Source organism: Heteronotia binoei, unplaced genomic scaffold (genome assembly GCF_032191835.1).
Source record: "Heteronotia binoei isolate CCM8104 ecotype False Entrance Well unplaced genomic scaffold, APGP_CSIRO_Hbin_v1 ptg001179l, whole genome shotgun sequence".
Lineage (NCBI taxonomy): Eukaryota > Metazoa > Chordata > Lepidosauria > Squamata > Gekkonidae > Heteronotia > Heteronotia binoei.
Genome location: NW_026800198.1, coordinates 51,283 through 68,599, shown reverse-complemented (window position 1 = coordinate 68,599; position 17,317 = coordinate 51,283). Strand labels below are relative to the sequence as shown.

Sequence of the window (17,317 nt, the reverse complement as noted above, 5' to 3'; positions counted from 1 at the left end):
GTCTGGGGTTCGCTGAGGAAGAAGTCACTGGAACAAGGGATTATCTAGGCTCTGACTTCATACTGGACTTCTCATGGACTTGATGGTTTCCATTTGAGAACTATAACGGACTTTGTGAATTAATTTCTTTGTTTATTGGACTTTATGGACTCTGCCTGTTGCTTTAATGCTCCATGTTAAGAGGCAATAATATTGTGTAAAAATACAATAAGATTTTGTCATCATTGACATTTTCGAAAATGGTTCTTTATTTGTGTGCTATTACAGCTACCAGTGTGTTTTATTTTGGTTCCGCTGGTTTGCAGCAGTCTCTGTCCCTGTGTTGATGCCCGCAAGTGGTGTGTCGACATGAATTTCCCGATTTCTGACAGCTGTATCCCACCCTCCTTTCCTGAACACAGGCTCCTGACAGCTAGGAATCCAATCAGCCACTGAGGCGCTCAACTCCCTCCCCAAGAAAACCCTCAACCAGACCAGCCCCGCAAAAAGCCCCCTTATGCTAAAGGCAAATAAATATAGAACACTCTGTGAGGGTTTTTACTAATGCATATAATATCAAAGGTAAAGAGCTCCGTGGCGCAGAGTGTTAAAGCTGCAATACTGCAATCCTAAGCCCTGCTCATGACCTGATCCCAGCAGAAGCTGGGTTCAGGTAGCCGGCTCGAGGTTGACTCAGTCTTCCATCCTTCTGAGGTTGGTAAAATGAGTCCCCAGCTTGCTGAGGGGAAAGTGTAGATGACTGGGGAAGCCAATGGCAAACCACCCTGTAAAAAAGTCTGCCGTGAAAACATTGTGAAAGCAATGTCACCCCAGAGTTGGAAACGACTGGTGCTTGCACAGGGGACTACTTTTACCTTTAAGAGCCCTGTGGCGCGGAGTGTTAAAGCTGCAGTACTGCAGTCCTAAGCTCTGCTCACGACCTGAGTTCGATCCCCGGTAGAAGCAGGGTTTTCAGGTAGCCGGCTCAAGGTTGACTCAGCCTCCCATCCTTCCGGGGTCGGTCAAAGGAGTACCCAGCTTGCTGGGGGGAAAGTGAAAAAGACTGAGGAAGGCAATGGCAAACCACCCCGTAAAAAATCTGCTATGAAAACGTTGTGTAAGCAATGTCACCCTAGAGTCGGAAACGATTGGTGCTTGCACAGGGGACCTTTCCTATAATATCAAAACAATTTTTATACTAAACCATATTCAGTGGTTTTCCAAAAATTTCCTTCTACAAAAAATTGTACAGCGTTCTCTCTTTGTTTGCAGAGCTATACAAAGTCCAAGAAATTCCAAAATGGATATGACTGCTTCCCAAAACAGGTGTGGCTGCAAACAGACCACGCTTCTGTCCTCTTTCTGGAGTTTCCTTCTTCAGGCGGCTCACCAAAGGGGTAAATTATTTCAATTGGCTGTGCTCTTGTCTCCAGTGGATCTGGCTCCAATTTATCTGGCTTTTTCAATTGAAGCCCAGGGCAAATAGAAGTGTTGAGCCCAGGGTTGCCAATCCCCAGGTGGGGGCAGGGGACCCCCCGGTTTGGAGGCCCTCCCCCCGCTTCAGGGTAATCAGAAAGCGGGGGGAGGGGAGGGAAATGTCTGCTGGGCACTCCATTATTCCCTAAGGAGACTCATTCCCATAGAAAATAATGGATAATTTTTCCACGGGTATCTGGGGCTTTGGGGGCCCTGTTTTTTGAGGTAGAAGCACCGTATTTTCAGTATAGTATCCAGTGGCTCTCCCCAAAATTCTCCCTAAGTTTAAAAAAGATTGGACCAGGGGGTCCAATTCTATGAGCCCCCAAAGAAGGTGCCCCTATCCTTCATTATTTCCTATGGAAGGAAGGCGCTGAAAAGATGTGCGGTCCCTTTAAATGTGATGGCCAAAAGTCCCTTTGGAGTTCAATTTATGCTTGTCACAGCCTTGCTCCTGGCTCCACCCCCAAAGTCTCCTGGCTCCACCCCCAAAGTCCTCAGATATTTCTTGAATTGGACTTGGCAACCCTAGTTGAGCCAGATCCACTTGAGACAAGAGCACAGCCAACTGAAATAATTTACCCCTTTGGCGAGCCGCCTGAAGAAGGAAACTTCGGAAAGAGGACAGAAGCAGCAGTCCGTTTGCAGCCACACCTGTTTTGGGAAGCAGCCATATCCATCTTGGAATTTCTTGGACTTCGTGTAGCTCTGCAAACAAAGAGAGAACACTGTACAATTTTTTGTAGAAGGGAATTTTTGGAATACCACTGAATACGGTTTAGTATAAAAATGGTTTTGGTATATGCATTAGTAAAAACCCTCACGGAGTGTTCTATATTTATTTGCCTATCTATACCCGTGACAGACCCTTATGCTAAAGAGCATCTTCTCCTAAGGCCCCGTAGGCCGGAAGCCATCCTCCCCACCCCCAGCAAGCAGCCGAAGGATGCCACCCTCTAGGCGGGAGCTGGGCATCCACTAGAATTACAGCTGCTCTCCCGACTGCACAATGGAGGAAAATGGATGCTTTGGAGGGGGGGGGGGACTCTAGGGCAGGGGTGCTGAATTTATTTGTTATGAGGGCTGAATCTGACATAAATGTGACCTTTTTGGGCCAGGCCGTGTCGGGTTGGGCCATGTGTGCACCTATTTAAGATTAGGTAGCAGAGATATACATTTTATAAAGAATACAGACAAACACAAATATATATTTTTTTAAAAAAGCTTAAAACATGCTTAAAATATTAGCACTCATTAGTCTTAAAGATGCTCTCTTTGTATTATTCCCATGGGATCCAGGGAACTGGGCAAAGGAAGCTCTGACTGTTTCCTTCCTTTCCCAGGGGACGGGGGGAAGGGGAGCCTCAGCCAATAGAAGGAAGAGAGGCTTGGATCAGTAGCTCTGCCGTGCGATTGAGAGAACCTGGCAAAGCAAATTATTCCCCCTTCCTCCCCAAGGGAGAAGCCTCTGCCAATGGAGAAAATAGAATAATAATAATAAATTTTTATTTATACCTCGCCTTCCCCGCCGAAGCAGGCGAAGAGGTTTTGCTCTGTAGCTCCTGCACAATTGAGCAAGCCGTGCGCAAAGCAAGCTGTGATGCAGAAGGAAGCAAGAGAGAGGGAGAAGGAAGCAGATGACGGCCAGTTGCTCGGGGGCCTGATTGGAGCCTTTTGGGAGTCTGATTCGGGCCCTCAACTGCATGTTCGACACCCCTGCTCTAGGGCATTGTACCCCACAGGGGTCCTCCCCCTCCCCAGGGTCCACCCCCAAATCTCCAGGACTTTTCCAACATGGATTTGGCAAGAGCTGGCAGCTCACCATGCAAATGCGCTCAGCTCCCTGTGCAGACAGACAAGTCGTGTTCCTGTAACCCGCAGAATGCGCCTCCCGGGGACCGCAGCGAGCAGCCCTGCAGCACCGTCCTCTTCTTCACCAGCTTCAGCCAAAGTTCTCCCACGGGCCGATCCGCGCAGCCACGTGGGACGCAGGGAAGTCTCCTGGATCGGGCTCTGGGGCGAGGGTGAGCATTTGGTGCAGTCTCGTCTTGCGGAGGTGTCGTTCAGGTAGGGTTGCCAACCTCCAGGGGGGACCTAGACGTCTCCTGGCCTCGCTACTGGTCTCCAGGTCACAGGAATCGGTTCCCCTGGAGCAGGGGTGGGGAACCTCCGTCCCGAGGGCCGTATACGGCCCTCGAGGTCACCTGGTGTGACCCTTGGGGATTGCTGGAGCGAGCCAAGCCACTTGGCAGCCTCCCTGGGGCCTGGCTGGCCAGCGAGGATCATGGAGCCCAGCCACGCTGTGCAGCAGCCTCTCCAGGGCCAGGCAGGGATCACAGGGCCCGGATGTACTCTGTGCAGCCTCCCTGGGGCCTGGTTGGCCAGTCAGAATTGCTGCAGGGCCTGGAAATGTTACTGTTCAGTTTGCATTTGATTATCCCAGAGGGTGTGGCCTAATATGCTAATGAGTGTGTGACCTAATATGCTAATATTAGGGATGTGGTCTAATATGCTACTGAGCTCCTGCTTGGCTTTTTCTACAAAAAAGCCCTGGACCTATGCATTTGCCTAGGGCGGCGGGCCAGGTGTGTGTGTGTGTGTGTGTGTGTGCACACGTATGCCAGATTAGGGTCTCCCCACATGACTTCAAATAGAAAAACAATTATTTGCATTAATTTTGCTGGCCTGAATCATTCGCCCTCGGCGGAGCACTGTTTTTTAAGTTGATAATTTTTTATGGCCCACAAATGATGTTATAAATATCCAAATGGCCCTTGGCAGAAAAAAGGTTCCCCACCCCTGCCCTGGAGGGAAAAGGCAGCTTTGGAAGGTGTTGCTGAGGCCCTTCCCCTCCCCAAACTCCACCCTCCAAGCCTGGGGGTGGGAGCTCTGGGCATCTGCCCTCTTGTGAGCAGATCCAGCCCTGGGCGCTTGGACCGGCAGCGGGTCTCAGTGCTGACTGCCAGCCAATGGCAGGCCAAGCTGTGCTCTAGATTCAGCCAGGGAAGTTGTCTTGAAAATGTTTGTGCAAACTGGTCTCCTAGAATGTGTCTTTGCTCTTAGCCTTGGAAAGCTGGTGCCTAGGCATGATTTTTTATTTTTTTGTCCTGGCATGGTCGTGTTGTAGAGTATGCACCACAAGGCACGTATTTCCTGTAGGGGAATTTATCTAATTTCAGTTTTCCATCTTTCCCCCTCTCCTAGAGTTGCCAATCCCCAGGTGGGGGCAGGGGATCCCCCGGTTTTGAGGACTTCCCGCCCTCCGCTTCAGGGTCATCAGAAAGCGAGGGGGGGGGATGTCTGCTGGGCACTTCGTTGTTCCCTATGGAGACCAATTTCCATAGGGTATAATGGAGAATTGATCCATGGGTATCTGGAAATTGACCATACAGAACAGAAGCTATTACAAGCATCAGCATTTGAATGAGATAAAAACTTTTTTGAAAGCTCATAGAAGCAAATGCGAAACGTGGGACAAAGTGCCAGTTTGGTGTAGTGGTTAAGTGTGCGGACTCTTATCTGGGAGAACCAGGTTTGATTCCCCACTCCTCCACTTGCACCTGCTGGAATGGTCTTGAGTCAGCCACAGCTCTGGCAGAGGTTGTCCTTGAAAAGGCAGCTGCTGTGAGAGTACTCTCGGCCCCACCCACCTCACAGGGTGTCTGTTGTGGGGGAGGGAGATAAAGGAGATTGTGAGCCGCTCTGAGACTCTTGAGTGGTGGGCGGAATATAAATCCAATGTCGTCTTCTTCTACAGCCGGGTCACGTATCATTTCCTGTGCCCTGCTGTACAGAAGATAAATTCTTTGGAGCATTGTTCTCCGTGCAAGACTTCACCATTGGAATTTCTGCCTACACGCATATGTTGAGAGATATTAGACATTTCCTTGTTTCTGAGTGACTTTGGGTGAGGGTATATGTACCTTGTATACTCTTGTTGTTATACGGGTGATTTGTAATGGTTTTGAATATTTTTTGAATAATGAATGAAGTGTATGATTTGTGTATAACTTTGGAGGCTGGTTTTCACGGAGGTTTTTTTCTAACCTTGTTTTCCTGCTCCATTATCCACGTAGCTCTTTGGTGACTGCTCAATCCCTAGGTGGGGGCAGGGGATCCCCCAGTTTGGAGGCTCTCCCCCTGCTTCAGGGTCATCAGAAAGCAGTGGGGGGGGGAGAAATGTCTGCTGGGCACTCCATTATTCCCTATGGAGACCAATTACCATAGGGTATAATGGAGAATTGATCCACGGTTATCTGGGCCTCTGAGGGGACTGTTTTTTTAGGTAGAGGCACCATATTTTCAGCATAGCATCCCGTGTCTCTCCCAAGAATCCCCTCCAAGTTTCGAAAGGATTGGACCGGGGGGTCCAATTCTATGAACCCCAAAAGAAGCTCATCCCTGTCCTTCATTATTTCCAATGGCGCGAAAGCATTTAAAAGGCGTGTGGTCCCTTTAAATGTGATGGCCAGAACTCCCTTTGGAGTTCAATGATGCTTGTCACAACCTTGCTCCTGACTCCACCCCCAATGTCTCCTGGCTCCACCCTCAAAGTCCCCAGAAATTCCATGAATTGGACTTGGCAACCCTGTCCCCTCCCTGCAGCACCTACCTAGTAAAAGTACAGTCTTTTTCCACCACAGGGACAAAAGCAGGAAGCAAGCGTCCTCAGCAGGGTATAATGACACAGCCCTCACCCGAAGAGTGGCAACAATGGTTCTTCAGGCAGAAATGGCTAATTTTGAGAGTGGATTCTATGCCATGGTACCTGTCCGAGGTCCCATCCTCAGGCCCCACCCACCAAATCTCCAGGAATTGAGCCATCTCGGAGGAGCGGCTGTGGTGGGGTGGGGAAGAGGCGGCAGCAGCGCGGCGGCGTCACCCGCTCCGCTCCGCCTCTGGGGTGGAATCGAAGAAGGGGAGGGTGGAGGGAAGGAAGGCATTTAAAAAGTTGTGAGGTCCCTTTAATTTTGACGGACAGAACTCCCTTTGGAGTTCAATTGTGCTTGTCACACCCTTGCTCCTGGCTCCACCCCAGTGTCTCCTGGCTCCACCCCCAAAGTCCCCAGGTATTTCTGGAATTGGACTTGGCAACCCTAGCCGGCTACCTGAACCAGCTTCTGCTGGGATCGAACTCAGGTCATGAGCAGAGAGTTCAGACCACAGTACTGCTGCTTTACCACTCTGCGCCACGGGGCCGCTTGTGGAAGAGTAACGAAGTCCTAAATACTAGAAGTTGCTGCTGTTAAACCTGGTTCCAAAACTCTCTTGTTGGTGAAACTGCCTGAAGAATAAATTGTATATCTCAATATCACATATGTTTCATGATTATCACAGTGAATTATAAACAAACATAAATTATAACAACCAAAGATCCAGTCATTCAGTCCCATGTAAGCATGTTAGTTTCAGACTTCAGTAGCTTATTTCAGACTTCAGTAACTGGGTCTCTGATTGCTATAATTTATGTTTGACTGCAGGGCTGGATGGGGGGGGGGGGCAGAGGGGGGTGCCTGCCCTGGGCACCGCTGGAGGGGGGCACCAAATTGGGCATGGAGTCCATTGTATTCTATGGGACCATAAGACAGAAGGGCCCATAAGGGGGCACTGGTTTTTAATTTTGCCCCCCCCCCCCTCAAAAAACATGTCGATCCAGTCCTGTTTGACTGTTTCTAATTTACTGCGATAATAATGAAATATATGTAATATTGAGAAATATATGAAATATATGTTATAATAAGGCTGTTTCGCCTTCAAGAGAGTTTCGGAACCAGGTTTAACGGTAGCAGCTTCTAGTATTTGGGATGTCGTTCCATCTTCCACAATTTTTTTGGTTTGTCCCAACCTCCCGGTGGAGCCTGGGATCAGATCTGAATTCCAGACAATGGATTTCTCTCCCCATCCTGGAGAAAAGAACTGTGGACTGTATTCTATTTGCCTGAGGCCTTTACTGAGGCCTTGACTCTCCCTTCACTGAGGAAAGCAGCCTGGGTTGCCTAGCAATGGCCTCTGGCTAGCACTTCCCTGGGGGAATACAAGTGGGGCCTGGCCTCCATGGCTGTTTGTGTGGCCTTTGGAGGCTGCGTGTGCTGGGAGACCTTTTGTGAAGCCACAGTAGCTCTGCAGCTCGTGCTCCCAATCCCCCGGTCTCTCGATTTGGAGAGGGCTTCCTTGCTGTGGGCCAGCTGGCCAGCGGGGAGAATCCCACCCCAAAATGAGGTTTTTCGGGCCATTTCTGGTAAAAAACGGAAGTGTCCTGAAAAACCAGAAGCACTGCCCCAGAGCAGCTATTTGAGTGGGGAAGCACAAAGGACCACTCAAATGGCTGCCAGCACCTTGAGTGGTCCCTTTTGCTTCCCCTGGGAAAAATAAAAAGGACCGCTCAAATGGTTGCAAAGCTTCAGTAAAACACTTGGGGCTCTTTAGCTTGGAGAAACATCGACTGCAGGGTGACATGATAGAGGTTTACAAAATTCTGCACGGGATGGAGAAGGTAGAGAAAGAAGTCCTTTTCTCCCTTTCTCACAATACAAGAACTCGTGGGCATTCAATGAAATTGCTGAGAAGTCGGGTTAAAACGGATAAAAGGAAGTACTTCTTCACCCAAAGGGTGATTAACATGTGGAATTCACTGCCACAGGAGGTAGTGGCAGATACAAGCATAGCCAGCTTCAAGAGGGGTTTAGATAAAAATATGGAGCAGAGGTTCATTACTGGCTATTAGCCACAGTGTGTATATATATATATATGCGTGTGTATACACACACATATATTGGCCATAGTGTGACACAGTGTTGGACTGGAGGGGCCACTGGCCTGATCCAACAGGGCTTCTCTTATGTGACATAGAGTGTTGGACTGGAGGGGCCACTGGCCTGATCCAACATGGCTTCTCTTATGTTCTTATGTGACACAGAGTGTTGGACTGGAGGGGCCACTGGCCTGATCCAACAGGGCTTCTCTTATGTTCTTATGTGTGACCCAGAGTGTTGGACTGAAGGGGCCACTGGCCTGATCCAACAGGGCTTCTCTTATGTTCTTATGTGACACAGAGTGTTGGACTGGATGGGCCGTTGGCCTGATCCAACAGGGCTTCTCTTATATTCTTATGTGTGACACAGAGTGTTGGACTGGAGGGGCCACTGGCCTGATCCAACAGGGCTTCTCTTATGTTCTTATGTGTGACACAGAGTGTTGGACTGGAGGGGCCATTGGCCTGATCCAACATGGCTTCTCTTATGTGACACAGAGTGTTGGACTGGAGGGGCCACTGGCCTGATCCAAGATGGCTTCTCTTATGTTCTTATGTGACACGGAGTGTTGGACTGGAGGGGCCATTGGCCTGATCCAACATGGCTTCTCTTATGTTCTTATGTGACACAGAGTGTTGGACTGGAGGGGCCATTGGCCTGATCCAACAGGGCTTCTCTTATGTTCTTATGTGACACGGAGTGTTGGACTGGAGGGGCCATTGGCCTGATCCAACATGGCTTCTCTTATGTTCTTATGTGACACAGAGTGTTGGACTGGAGGGGTCATTGGCCTGATCCAACAGGACTTCTCTTATGTTCTTATGTGACACAGAGTGTTGAATTGGATGGGTCATTGGCCTGATCCAGCAGGCCTTCTCTTATGTTCTTATGTGACACAGAGTGTTGGACTGGAGGGGCCATTGGCCTGATCCAACAGGACTTCTCTTATGTTCTTATGTGACACAGAGTGTTGAATTGGATGGGTCATTGGCCTGATCCAACAGGGCTTCTCTTATGTTCTTATGTGACACAGAGTGTTGGACTGGAGGGGCCATTGGCCTGATCCAACAGGGCTTCTCTTATGTTCTTATGTGACACAGAGTGTTGGACTGGAGGGGCCAATGGCCTGATCCAACAGGGCTTCTCTTATGTTCTTATGTGACACAGAGTGTTGGACTGGAGGGGCCACTGGCCTGATTCAACAGGGCTTCTCTTATGTTCTTCTGTGACACAGAGTGTTGGACTGGAGGGGCCATTGGCCTGATCCAACAGGGCTTCTCTTATGTTCTTATGTGACACAGAGTGTTGGACTGGAGGGGCCATTGGCCTGATCCAACAGGGCTTCTCTTATGTTCTTCTGTGACACAGTGTGTTGGACTGGAGGGGCCACTGGCCTGATCCAACAGGGCTTCTCTTGTGTTCTTATGTGACACAGAGTGTTGGACTGGAGGGGCCATTGGCCTGATCCAACAGGGCTTCTCTTATGTTCTTATGTGACACAGAGTGTTGGACTGGAGGGGCCACTGGCCTGATCCAACAGGGCTTCTCTTATGTTCTTATGTGACACAGAGTGTTGGACTGGAGGGGCCACTGGCCTGATCCAACATGGCTTCTCTTATGCTCTTATGTGACACAGAGTGTTGGACTGGAGGGGCCACTGGCCTGATCCAACATGGCTTCTCTTATGTTCTTATGTGTGACACAGAGTGTTGGACTGGAGGGGCCACTGGCCTGATCCAACATGGCTTCTCTTATGTTCTTATGTGACACAGAGTGTTGGACTGGAGGGGCCATTGGCCTGATCCAACATGGCTTCTCTTATGTTCTTATGTGACACAGAGTGTTGGACTGGAGGGGCCACTGGCCTGATCCAACATGGCTTCTCTTATGTTCTTATGTGACACAGAGTGTTGGACTGGAGGGGCCATTGGCCTGATCCAACATGGCTTCTCTTATGTTCTTATGTGTGACACAGAGTGTTGGACTGGAGGGGCCATTGGCCTGATCCAACAGGGCTTCTCTTATGTTCTTATGTGACACAGAGTGTTGGACTGGAGGGGCCACTGGCCTGATCCAACATGGCTTCTCTTATGTTCTTATGTGACACAGAGTGTTGGACTGGAGGGGCCATTGGCCTGATCCAACATGGCTTCTCTTATGTTCTTATGTGACACAGAGTGTTGGACTGGAGGGGCCATTGGCCTGATCCAACAGGGCTTCTCTTATGTTCTTATGTGACACAGAGTGTTGGACTGGAGGGGCCACTGGCCTGATCCAACATGGCTTCTCTTATGTTCTTATGTGACACAGAGTGTTGGACTGGAGGGGCCATTGGCCTGATCCAACATGGCTTCTCTTATGTTCTTATGTGACACAGATTGTTGGACTGGAGGGGCCACTGGCCTGATCCAACATGGCTTCTCTTATGTTCTTATGTGACACAGATTGTTGGACTGGAGGGGCCACTGGCCTGATCCAACATGGCTTCTCTTATGTTCTTATGTGACACAGAGTGTTGGACTGGATGGACCACTGGCCTGATCCAACATGGCTTCTCTTATGTTCTTATGTGACACAGAGTGTTGGACTGGAGGGGCCACTGGCCTGATCCAACAGGGCTTCTCTTATGTTCTTCTGTGACACAGAGTGTTGGACTGGAGGGGCCACTGGTCTGATCCAACAGGGCTTCTCTTATGTTCTTATGTTTATTCCTGGGCCTGAGTAGGTTTCTCACACTTTACTGTTTGTTACTCTGTTTGCTTTGCAGCAGCATTGTTGATGTGTGTGTGTGGGGGGTCGGGGGGCGGAGACAGACTATCTCAGACTTCTCACAGCCGGCCCTGAGGAGGGGCAGTAGTGATCAGTAAGGCTCCAGGAGAGCCTCTCAGCAGAGACCTGTCTGGCTCAAAGCTCAGCGGCCTTCTGTGGGGTTCTGGCCTGGCAGGGCCAGCAGTGGGCGGGTCCCAGCGAGACTACCCAGTGACAGGGGGGAGTGGTGACAGACAGAGTGCACGGCCACTCCTGTGGTTGCCGCAGCTTCCAATAATAATTGAGGATCGAGCCCCGCCCCCTCCCCGGTTTGGCTTTTGTTATATCTTTGATGAGGATGCTTTGTTCTGTATTGTTAAGGAATTTAAGGTAATTTTCTAAGTGGTTGTTATCGGTGGTGATTTCTTTAATAGTATTGTTTGGACGTTTTACACGGAAGCCTGGCTTCTCTTGCCTCCCTCCTCCCTCCTTGAGTCTTGTTTCGGTTGCCCCCGCCTGGGGATCAGCAGCCCAACAGGTGTCAGGTGCTGTACTAAAGGAGGCAGCCATGTTGGGGTGCAGAGTGGTCTACTTGAGAGCAAATGAGTGCTTGGGGGAAGGGGTATGGGGAGTCCCATCTTGGACCTTTGTGGGGGACGGTGGCTCAGTGGTAGAGCACCTGCTTGGGAAGCATAAGATCTCAGGTTCAATCCCCGGCATCTCCAACTAAAAAAGGCGTGAAAACCAGGCAAATAGGCGTGAAAAACCTCCGCTGGAAACCCTGGAGAGCTGCTGCCAGTCTGAGTGGACAAAACTGACTTTGATGGACGGAGGGGGGGGGTTGATTCAGTAGAAGGCAGCTCCATAGGTTCATATGAACAATGGATCTCCCAAAAGCTTTAGGGGAGAGACGGTGGCTCAGTGGTAGAGCACCTGCTCGGTAAGAAGGTCCCAGGTTCAATCGCCGGCATCTCCAACTCAAAAGGGTCCAGGCAAATAGGCGTGATGAACCTCAGCTTGGGACTCTGGAGAGCCGCTGCCAGTCTGAGTAGACAAGACTGACTTGGGTGGATGCAAGAGGGTCTGATTCAGTAGGAGGCAGCTTCATATGACCTGCCAGCGTCCAGCTCTTCCCTGTCCGTGTGACAAGCCCCCCAGCATTGGCACGGAGTTTTCTTTCTTTCCCGTCTCACCATTCCACACGGGCAACCTGCCCAGAGGCGGTGAAAGGCCCTGCGGGGAACCGGAGGGGGGCCAGTTTGTTTTCTGCCTTTGTCTTCTCCAGCAGGGTGGCTGGGCCCTTTCAGTGACCATCCACAATGTGCCTCTTGTCTTCCAGCCCCACGTCTCCTCCCTCCCGGCCAGCGTTTAAAAGGCTCTGCTCTTTTCCCTCCCTGCCTCTGTGGGAACCGGCCGCCTCCTTCCCTGCCTGGTGGCTGGGTAGGTGCCCTGCTCTGGTGGGGCAGGGAGAGACGGCTGCCAAGGCCCTGCTTGCAAAGGAGTGGGGTGGGCTCTTGCACGTTTCTCTCCAGCCTGAGAATTCCCAGCCCTTTGGCACCTGCTTGGCGGCTTCCCGCAGGACTTTAACCCCTGCAGCTGTGGCAGCCGGGACCCACGTTCCCGTGAAGGCGATGCCAGGGAGCAGACTTGTCAGTTCTGTTCTGGCCTGCCGGGTCAGGATCAGCGGGGACCGGAGACTGCTGCAACCGGTCCAGCTCAGCCGGGCTTCCCTCTTGCTTTGCAGGGCTCAGCAGCAGCAGGCAAGCCGGACCAGGATGGCGGAGAACGGGCTGGGATGGCGGGGCAAAGTGCTGAACCTGGAGTCCATGAACCCCTGCATCAAGAAGGTGGAGTACGCCGTGCGGGGCCCCATCGTCACCCGAGCCGTCCAGCTGGAGAAGGAGCTCAAAGAGGTAAGCGAGCCGTGTGCCCATCGCGGTGGCCTCGCGAGGCAGGGCCCCTCTCTCCTCTGCAGCACAGGCAATCCAGAAGGAAGTGTGAGTCCAGGCAGGCACCTTTCAGATCAACAAAGTTTTATCCTGGGCATAAGCTTTGGTGTGCCCGCCTGCACGAAAGCTCACACCTTGGTTTCAAACGCGCTGCTGGACTTGAACTTTGCCCCGCTGCTTCAGACCGACACGGCTGTCCCTGTGAATGTACAGCTGAGATCGTGTGTCACTCAAGCGACGTTTCGTCTGCTTCAGGATTCTTACCTGCATTCACCCGCTTTGCCTTTGCACGTCCCAGCAGGCCCACAGAGGAGAGAACACCGGCCCTGTCCAAATATCATGTGCGTCGAAGGGTCAAGCCAGGATCCGGCAGCTCTCGAGGAAGTCCTGGCAGCGGCTCTTGAAAGCCCTGCCGACTAGACCTGGGGGGCAGCTCTCCCCTGGTGGCACTGGCAGACTCCGCCCCGTGAGGACAGGCTGGGCTCCCTGGCAAAGCTTTGCCTCCCTTCTGGGTAGGGTTGCCAAGTCCGATTCAAGAAATATCTGGGGACTTTGGGGGTGGAGCCAGGAGACCTTGGGGGTGGAGCCAGGAGACACTGGGGGTGGAGCCAGGAGCAAGGGTGTGACAAGTATAGAACTCCAAAGGGAGTTCTGGCCAGCCGTCATTTTGTAGAAAAACAGGTGGTGGAGCTCATCCAGGGATTGTTATGCAGCTGCACCTACTATTCAATGGACAAGGAGGTGGAACTCTAAGAAGGAGGAGGTGGGACTCTCAGAAAACTTCAGGAGCTGCGCTCCCGTGAGCTCCCACTGAATCTGAGTCCTGGTTCTGGCCATCACATTTACTGCACACCTTTGAAATGCCTTCCCTCCACTTGGAAATAATGAAGGATAAGGGCACCTTTTTGGGGGGCTCATAGAATTGGACCCCCTGGACCAATCCTTTTGAAACTTGGAGGGTATTTTGAGGGAGGCACTGGATGCTATGCTGAATATTTGGTGCCTCTATCTCAAAAAACAGGCCATCTTAGAGCCCCAGATACCTGTGGATCAATTCTCCATTATACCTATGGGAATCAGTCTCCGTAGGGAATAATGGAGTGCCCAGCAAACATTCCCCCCCTCCGCTTTCTGATGACCCTGAAGGGGGGGGCCTCCAAACCGGGGGAATCTCTTGCCCCCAACTGGGGTTTAGAGCAACCAAAAAAAAGAGCAATGTACATAATGGAGCAGGGAAAAAAAGGTTACCATGAACCTCCACACAAACCAGCCTCAACATTGATACACCTTAAATATGACTCATAACACTCAGTAATTATATAAATTATCAAAATTTCATTGAACCAATCAAAAGGTTATAGAAGATATTAAGCAACAACAGTCCATACCCACAGTCTTTTAAAAACAAATGAATGTCCAAGTAATATAGATTACGGGGTGCAGACAGAAATTCAAGAGGTAGAGTCTTCGAACACGGAGCACTGCTCCTAACGTATTCCAATTTATTTATTTATTTTATGATTTATATCCCGTCCTTCCCAACAAGCGGCCCAGGGCAGCTCACAACACAAAGTTTCATATAAATAAGATTTAAGCATAAAACAGTTAAAATGATTAATACATTTAAAATTTTAAGACATTTAAACCATTTAAAACATTAGGGACAGCAGAATTCTAGTATAACCACTCTTGGTTTCTTGTACCAGCTAGTCAAAGGCCAGCTGGAAGAGGGTTGTCTTACAGGCCCTGCGGAACTGAGCAAGGTCCCGCAGGGCCCTCACCTCTTCCGGCAGCTGGTTCCACCAGGAAGGGGCCATAACCGAGAAGGCCCCGGTCCCTGGTAGATTTTAAACGGGCTTCTTTTGGCCCGGGGATAACTAGGAGATTTTGAGTTCCGGATCTCAGTACTCTCTGGGGAACGTGAGCAATTGAACTTCAAGAATTCTTCCACAGAGAACCATGCTCCATAAATCTTATCCTCTGTATACAATTACAGAGTGTTATGAGTGATATTTAAGGTGTATTCATTTTGAGGCTGGTTTGTGCGGAGGTTCATGGTAACCTTTATTCCCTGCCCCAACTGGGGTTTGGCAACGCTACTTCTGAGTGGGTGTGACTCTTGGCATTGCCTCCTGGGGGTCTCCAAAGGGGCAGGACTCAGGCAGCCAGCTGCTCGCAAGGCAGAGTCTCTGGCCGGGCCCCCTGAGCCACCGTGTCACGTTCTCCGGGTGCAGGCAAGCAGGAGTCCAAAGCCAGTCCAAGGTCAAAGTCCAGGAAGTCAAGCAGGAGCCAAGTCACCAATGCAGAATCACAAACCGGAATCAGAAGTCAGTGTCCAGAAGCCAAAAGGTCAGGGTGCCAAGGAAATCAAGCACGTCAGGATCAGGAAGGAGCATGGATGCAAGCCAGAGAACAGACTTGTTGCTTCCACAAGGTTACCAGGTCCTGGGTGGGAGTTATATGGGAGTCTCATCAACCTGCTCCCTGGGTGGCAGTGACTCTGCTAGAACTCAGGGCTGAGAGACCTGAAGCATCGGCGTGCCTCATGTCTTCGCTCTGAAAGTTCTTTCCGGAGCCTGCTTCGAACTCTTGAGATGGGAGGAGGAGAGCCTGGAGGAGATTGATCATCAACGGCTGACACTGGTGCCTGGAGAGTGCGGCCAGCTGCTGCTTGTTCAGCTGAGGAACTGGCTGGCAACTCTTCCTGGTCTGTTAACCCTTCCAGCTCCTCCTCGTCAGGGCTCATGACGCACCACTGCAGGCCCTGCCATGGGGAGAGGGTAGGGGGAGGGAGCTCATGTCCACCCACCTGCAGCCTCAGGCTCAGCGTCAGAGGTCAGCAAGGGGGCAGCTGCCTGGGGATCAATCGCCAGGGGGCCTGCTGCCACCACCACCACTTCCTGGACCCACATTTTGTAAGAGGAAAGTGGGCAGCTGTCGTGCCAGGTCCCTGTAAGGACAGCACAGGGGCCCCAGAGCTCTGCCTCTCTTTCCCGTGTGAGTAGCAGCTAAGTGCGGGCACTGGGCTTCTTTCCCCGGTGAGTTCCCTGGGGGGTGGGGCACGGGGCAGGGCTTGCCGGCAGTTCTTCTTTTGCCGCCACTGTCCGAAGGACAGCGCCAGCAGCTGCCCAGGTGAATGACTGGGCAGGTGAGCCACTGGCCCGCCAGTCAAGGAAGGGACCCGCCTGCCTGTCTTGCAGGCAGGGAGATGATTCACCGGCTGATTTACCTTCCAGGAAAGAAACTCTCCAGGTGGACAGATGGGAAGATTGCCAGCTGGGACTCTGGGCGGGCAGCTTGTCAACTAACTGGCCGGACAGGTGGATGACTGACTTGGCTGGCAAGTGGACAGCTCACCCATCAGGGAGAATGAGCTGCCAGCTGGGAGAGCGAGCAACTTGCCACCATTGCAGGAGCTCCTCTGCAGGTGGAGAGGACCTCAGAAGAAGAAGATGTTGGATTTATACCCCGCCCTATACTCTGATTCTCAGAGTCTCAGAGCGGCTCACAATCTCCTTTCCCTTCCTCCCCCACAACAGACACCCTGTGAGGTAGATGAAGATATTGGATTTATATCCCCCCCTCCACTCCGAAGAGTCTCAGAGCGGCTCACAATCTCCTTTACCTTCCTCCCCCACAACAGACACCCTGTGAGGTAGATGAAGATATTGGATTTATATCCCCCCCTCCACTCCGAAGAGTCTCAGAGCGGCTCACAATCTCCTTTACCTTCCTTCCCCACAACAGACACTCTGTGAGGTAGATGAAGATATTGGATATATATCCTACCCTCCATTCCGAAGAGTCTCAGAGCGGCTCACAATCTCCTTTACCTTCCCCACAACACACACCCTGTTAGGTAGATGAAGATATTGGATTTATATCCCACCCTCCACTCCGAAGAGTCTCAGAGCGGCTCACAATCTCCTTTACCTCCCCCCCCCCAACAGACACCCTGTGAGGTAGGTGGGGCTGAGAGAGCTTTCTACAGCAGCTGCCCTTTCAAGGACAACCTCTGCCAGAGCTCTGGCTGACCCAAGGCCATTCCAGCAGCTGCAAGTGGAGGAGTGGGGAATCCAACCCGGTTCTCCCAGATAAGAGAGCTCTGGCTGACCCAAGGCCATTCCAGCAGCTGCAAGTGGAGGAGTGGGGAAGCCAACCCGGTTCTCCCAGATAAGAGAGCTCTGGCTGACCCAAGGCCATTCCAGCAGCTGCAAGTGGAGGAGTGGGGAATCAAACCTGGTTCTCCCAGATAAGAGTCCGCACACTTAACCACTGCTGGAACCAAACTGGAAGCCCTCTTCAGTTCAATGGGACTCATTCCCAGGCAGGTGTGCCCAGGCGGGCACTGTTAGTCAGGGAGAGAGGGGGGCGGGTGATTAAGGAGGAGGTGTGAGCATGGGATGGTGCTTA

The 17,317-nt window shown here is 51.4% G+C and overlaps 1 protein-coding gene across 1 annotated transcript in view; it reads left to right on the top strand.

Annotated features, from left to right (window-relative positions):
* LOC132590919 (alanine aminotransferase 2-like) overlaps nt 1-17,317 on the top strand; it is a 53,769-nt gene that overhangs the window by 15,012 nt on the left and 21,440 nt on the right. The window contains exon 2 of the mRNA XM_060263838.1: nt 12,700-12,868. Within this exon, the coding sequence (XP_060119821.1) occupies nt 12,731-12,868 (138 nt within the window). The 5' untranslated portion in view covers nt 12,700-12,730. The remainder of the gene's footprint in view (nt 1-12,699; nt 12,869-17,317) is intronic.